At 53.9% G+C, this 6,000-nt stretch overlaps 1 protein-coding gene across 1 annotated transcript in view; it reads right to left on the reverse strand.

Annotated features, from left to right (window-relative positions):
- ANKDD1A (ankyrin repeat and death domain containing 1A) overlaps window positions 1–2,449 on the reverse strand; it is a 38,516-nt gene extending 36,067 nt beyond the window's left edge. The window contains 3 exon segments of the mRNA XM_070500085.1: window positions 75–101; window positions 104–205; window positions 2,352–2,449. Of these exon segments, the coding sequence (XP_070356186.1) occupies window positions 75–101; window positions 104–205; window positions 2,352–2,399 (177 nt within the window). The 5' untranslated portion in view covers window positions 2,400–2,449.
- Between the last annotated feature and the right edge of the window lie 3,551 nt (window positions 2,450–6,000).

The following is a 6,000-nucleotide window of genomic DNA, read 5'->3' on the forward strand; positions in this document are numbered from 1 at the left end:
CCCTGGCTCGTAGACCCAGAGAGAGCTCGATGCCCCTCCATCACCCTGAGACAGACAGACAGACAGACACGCACACACAGACGCGCCTCCACGAGGGGTCCCGTACCGCATCCTCATCGTCCACAGCAGCCCCATGCTCCAGGAGCAGCCGCACAGCTTGCTCATGCCCTGCGCCTGCCGCCCAGTGCAGGGCCACCCTGCCCACCTGCCAGGATCGAGAGGAAACCTGTGAGGCGCCGGCCGGCTGCCTGGCCCGCCTCCCACAGCGCCCCCCACCTCCCGGCCAGGACAGCTGGCCTGCAGGGTGGAAGGGCCTTTGTCAGCTCTGGTGACCACCTGGCAGGGGCCCCAGCCACATTCTGGCCCTTCCCCATGGCAGCAGCTGAAATGAACATAGTAAAACACAGGATTAGTCCATGTGTCCCCAGCTAAAACTCTTCACAGCTTCCCGCTGCTCTTGGGATACTCCTGACCCCGGGGCCTCGGAGGCCCTGCCTGTCCCGCCTGCCCACCACTGCCCACCACTGCTTCTCAGAAATGCCAGACAACTTCTCCCCTCTGTCTTTGTTCCTGCTGCTCCCTCTGCTGGACAGCCACCCGTGTCTGAGGATACTCTCCAAGTCCCTGAGGGCCCCGTTCTGTCCCCTCCTTCCCTCAGAACAGGCCTGCTGGGGCCTGACTCCTCACCTCACTGTCACACCACCCTGGCAGCTCACCATGGTCTCTGGCCTTCACACATCTGAGCAAGCCTAGGGGAGCCAACCCACGGCCCCCTTCCCTCCGGAGGTTTCCGCTTGTGAGAGGAAAACAAAAGGAAACTAATTTTCTGTGTGGTCTCCCTGGGGACCAGCTATTCCTTCCTTCCTCAAGCTTCTGCCCACGCTGTCCCCGCTGCCTGGACCACTGTCCTTCTTCACCTGATCCCACGAAAATGCCACTTCCCTGGGAAGCCTTCCCTGACCCACGTAAGTGGGGTGGGCCCCCTCCAGTCCCCACATGCTCTCAGCTTATCACAGTGGGAATGAATTGTTTGCGCGATGCTGTTTAATGTCTGTCCTTCCCCACCAGACTATCAGCTTCAAGGGGCCAGGGACCATGTCTGCTCTGCATCCCCAGCACTTAGCACAGCACTGGCAGAGTAAGCCGGTAAAGTAAGTAAGTAAATAAATATTTAATGAATGAATCAATGAATGAACAAATGAATGGATGAAGGAATCTAGCATTAGCATCCTATCATCCTGCAAGTCCATGCTTCCTGGCAAGTGCTTGTCCAGGAGTTAAGACCAAGGTTCCAGTCACCAATAACATGCTGTGTTACCTAAGGCGACTTGCTACTCCCTCTGTGCTCCCCTCAATCGATAACCAGGACTAACGCTTCCTGCCCTCCTCCCCTCTCCAGGAGTGAGTGAGGACCCCAGGAAACTGGCAGAGAGTGCTCTGGAAATCAAAATGCACCAGACACACCGTAGAATCTGTTCCTATAACTGAGCCGCAGGCAGGCTCTGAAGACCCAGTCATACCCCTGTCATGTCACCCCAGACAGAGCAGCCTCTGCTGCAGTCAGGAAAGCTGCTCCCAACCCTTTCAGCCTCCGCTGACCTCCACCCGGGCCAGCATCTCCTCTAAAACGCTCCTTACAGCCAGAAGCCCCAAGACGGAGAGAGGCCACCCCAGGTGGTACCCAGGCCTATCCCCGGTGTCCCCCACCAGAAGAAATGGCTGTTCCCTCTGTTGCCTTCCCCAGCAGGGCTGTGAACCACCCTACCTGTGGCCTTCCCTGAGGCCTGATCAGCAGGGCCCAGGTCTGCCTCCCTGCCTGGTCGTTGAGCCACAGAGGGCAGATCTGGGCCCACAGCAGGTTTACACACTCAGTGGGCACAGCGGGCCCTCAGAGAACTGAACTAAATTGCTGCCTCACGCATGCTCAGCCTCTCATGGACTGGCCTCTCTTAGTCCTGAGTCCCTGGACTTCTGACCACAGGCACCACTCCATCTTTGTCCTTCCAAGTGTCTGCCCCTATCTGCCTGACTGTCAGCCTCTAACTCCTGACCTTTGACCCCTTTCCCTCTTGACTTTGTTCCTATGTTCCTTGGGTGTGCCTTTCCCACGAGTCACAGGGGTTAAGAGTATGAACTCTGGAATTGCCCAAGCCTGGCTCAGAATCCTGACCCCGACTCTGGGGGAGGCCTCAGAGACCTTGAGACAATGTGGACCACCTGAGCCATCCCCAAGTTAACACATGCCAGAGCACCTGCCTTAGTGTCTGTGAACTGTCCCTCCCTTGTGGAGGCGTAACCACGGCACTATCCCTATTCCAGGGTCCCCAATTTGGAGGAGCCCCTTTACGCACGTGGTTTCTGGCCCTGACATTGACTCTCCTCCCGATCAGCTCCTTCATCCTCCCGACGTTGTTCCGGCGGGCGGCCTCGTGGAGCTGCCTCTCCAGAGGAAGCACTGGGAGGAGAAAAAGGGATGCAGGATGAGCAGGGAGGGCCCCCCACCCTGCACAACAAGGAATGAGGAACAGCCCCTCCCTGGCCCTGAAAGTTTCCGGGCAGAGGGTCTTCCAGCTACGAAGGGTGGATCTGAAGATGCCCCTCCTCCCTCTCCATGGTGGGCACTTCCACAGACAGACTGCTTTTCCTTTCAACACACCACAGGTCCATAAAAGCAGGACTCTGAACCCTGAAGATGGGAGAGCATCGGCAGACCATCCACAGGAGCCAGGTGTGTGCCCCTCACCCCCGCACAGTGCCCCACCATCCAGGTTTCATGTCCCCTCCCCGAGAGCTGCTCTTGGGGAAGGGAATGGAATTCATTCCCACCGGAGTCGCAGTAGTCCCATCACCTTTTCCTGGCTCTGTCCAGGGTAGAAGACTGCAGGAGTCATGAGCCACCCACTGCATCAGGCCCTGGCGAGGCCAGAGGCATGTTTACCCGGCTTCCACCTCGTGACCCTCGTCCCTCCACCTCTTCTTCTCTCCTCATCCCTAACCAGCTTTCGCCTCCCAGCTGTGGAGCGCACTCTGATGTGCCTTCTCTGCAGTTTCTCTCTGCACTCCTCTCGTGCTCATCACTGCATCTTTATCTCAGACAGTCTCAGACCAAAGGGAACCTCAGAGCTCCCCCACCAGCCTCCTGCCATGGGCAGCAGTGGGCTCAGAGGGTTGGCGGCCAAGCCAGGAAGACCCAGGCCTGAGCCTGATGATGTGGTCCAGGGCTCATCCCACCAGACCCCCATGATGCCATCATCCTGATCGCTCTTGGCTTGTGAGGATGTCTGGTCTCCTTGGCTGGACCACCTACTCCTTGGGGGCCCGGGCTGCACCTGACCCTTTCGGATCCACCCACAGCTTACAGAGGGCCCAAAGCTGGCTAATGGTGTTCTGAGACCAATTCCAACATGTGTGTGTAGCGGGGAGGGTTTCCCACACCAACAAGCAATGCTCCAACACCAGCTGGGAGTCCTGTTCAGCTCGATTCTGACACTATCTACCTGGAGAGAGTATCAGATGCCACAGGTCAGGATTCAGTCCTAAGAGACTGCCCCCCAACACACACACTTCAAACGTCCATTGCAAGCCCAGGTTGTTACCTGTGCTCCTGAACGACTGGCTACAGATTGGAGGTTCCAATGACGCCCCCCCCCCCAACTCAGAATACCAATCGAAAGTCTAGGTTGTTACCTGTACTTCTGACCAACTGGCTTTAAATCAGAGGTTCCCACAACCCCCTTCTTGGGTTTGATTTATTTGCCAGAGCAGCTCACAGAATTCACAGAAACAGTTTACTCACTGGATCGTTGGTTTATTATAAAAGGATATAACTCAGGAACTGCCAGATGGAAGAGCTGCACAGGGCGAGGTGTGGGGAAAGGGCGCGGAGCTTCCATGCCCTGTCCTAGCGTGCCACTCTCCCTGCATCCCCATGTGTTCACCACCCCAGAAGCTCTGGGACCCTGTCCTCTTGGGTTTCTATGGAGGCTTCATTACACAGGTATGATTGATTAAACCACTGGTTATTGGCAATTGACTCAGCTTTCAGCCCTTTCAATCCTCTCTCAAGAGTTCCAACCCTCTAATGACACGGTTGGCTCCACTGGCAACCATTCCTTTCCTTAAATCACCTCATTAACATAACAAATGACACATTGCTCACACTTAACACTTAGTAAATTCCTAGGCTTTTGGGAGCTGTGAGCTGTGGATGAAGACCAAATATATATGAGAAATATATTTTGGTCATCTGAATAATCAAATATATATTTCTTATAAATCACAGTATCACAGCTGGGCAAAGGGAGGAAGCCACAAAACTCTGCTTCCATGAGTGACATTAACAATCCCCAGACTAATGGCTACCTGTCCCTTCTCCAGAAAGGCTTAGACACACTAGCACAAGGGACAGATAATTTGCCGGCCCTTTGCACAGTCATTACAGGACAGGTGATCTTCTGATTTTATTGCTGCCAATACTCACATTCTGCATGTTTGGCCCAGTGAGAATGTCCAGACCCAGCCCCTCTGTGTATCCACAGGTGGCCAATGTCTTGGCAGGAAAGGCTAGGATGTGTTGAGGTGACAGATAGGCTTGCCATCCATTTCTTTTTCCAGGTAAATTCCACACAGCTTTCCATATGTGGGAGAGGGTCTTGGGCTTTCTGGGCCTCATAGACATAAGCTGTGGATCCCAGAGCTGCTGCCCCAGGGCAATCACAGGTCCCTGGGTTCAACTCTGGCTAAGCCACCTCCTGGCTATGTGACTTAGTTACTTCATTATCCTGTGCCTCAGTTCCTTCATCCACAAAATGGGGATGTGAGCTCTCTGGCAGGGTTAGTCTATTGATTAGATACAAGATACGAAAAGCCGCTAGCATGGTGTTTGGTAAATAGTGCCATCATCTTCATCATCACTATTATTCCTCCAAGGCAAAGAGTCTGAATAAATTCTGGTGGCCAAAGACCTGGAGATGGTGGGGCCTCCTTCATTGAGGGCCCTCTGAGCCAGGGAAGCCCCAACCAAGGAAGGCACCCTCCCCACACAACTCCCCACATTGTTTTTCTCCATAGCACCCCTCACCGTAGGCGTATGCTATATTTACATATTTATCAGGTTTATTTTCTGCTTCCGCCATTATAATATAAGCTCATGAGGGGAGAGATCTTTGTCTAATTTGTTAACTGCCATATCCCCAAATTCAGGCCCTGGCACATATTTGTTGAATGAATGAGTGACACACAAACCACTAAAACTCTTCAGGAGCCTTTGAACTATAAGATGCTCCCCCAATTAAGACTCGTGAGTCGGCTGGAAAACCAAACCACAAGCTCAGGGAAACGGCAGGAAAGAGGCTCCGCAGAGAAGGGAGCTTCAAGTCAACATTTTCAAGGGTAGGGGAGAAATACTACCTTCCAAGTGTGGTCCCCACTGACAGCTCCACCTTTGCCCACTCCAAAGGGGTCTGCCTTTCCTGTAGGTGAGGAGAGGGCCCTTCTCAAAGTAACATAATAGGCTCTGGAAGAGCCCCTCTCAGATCCCAAACATCTTCAGGAAGTACTGTGTTAACCGAGCTTTTCTTTCCCTAACATCTTAGCTGAACACCACCACGACCCAGGATCAGGAAAAGGGCTGGCACTTCAGGTGTGACTTAGAGAAGCTTGGGTTCTAGTCCTGACTCTGCCACTTTCCAGCAGCAGGATCCTGGGCTAGTCACGTCCACCTTGGGTGTCTCGGTTTCTTCAGTTGTAAAATTGGGGGAGGGTGACCAAAGTAATCTGTAAAGATCCCTTCCAGCTCTGACACACTTTGTCTTAGCTGAAGCCTAGGAGGAGCGGCCTGGTTTGTGTCCGCATACAGCCAAGAGTCCAAGTGAGTTCAAGAGCACAGAGCATAGAACCAGTGAAATCAAGCCCAGTCTCATCTCTTCCATCCACCTGAACCCATGCACCCTCCTTCTGGCCACGTCAAAGACACACTGCCCTCTGGCCCCTGAGCCTTTG

This window comes from Equus asinus, chromosome 2, assembly GCF_041296235.1.
Source record: "Equus asinus isolate D_3611 breed Donkey chromosome 2, EquAss-T2T_v2, whole genome shotgun sequence".
NCBI classification, from domain to species: domain Eukaryota; kingdom Metazoa; phylum Chordata; class Mammalia; order Perissodactyla; family Equidae; genus Equus; species Equus asinus.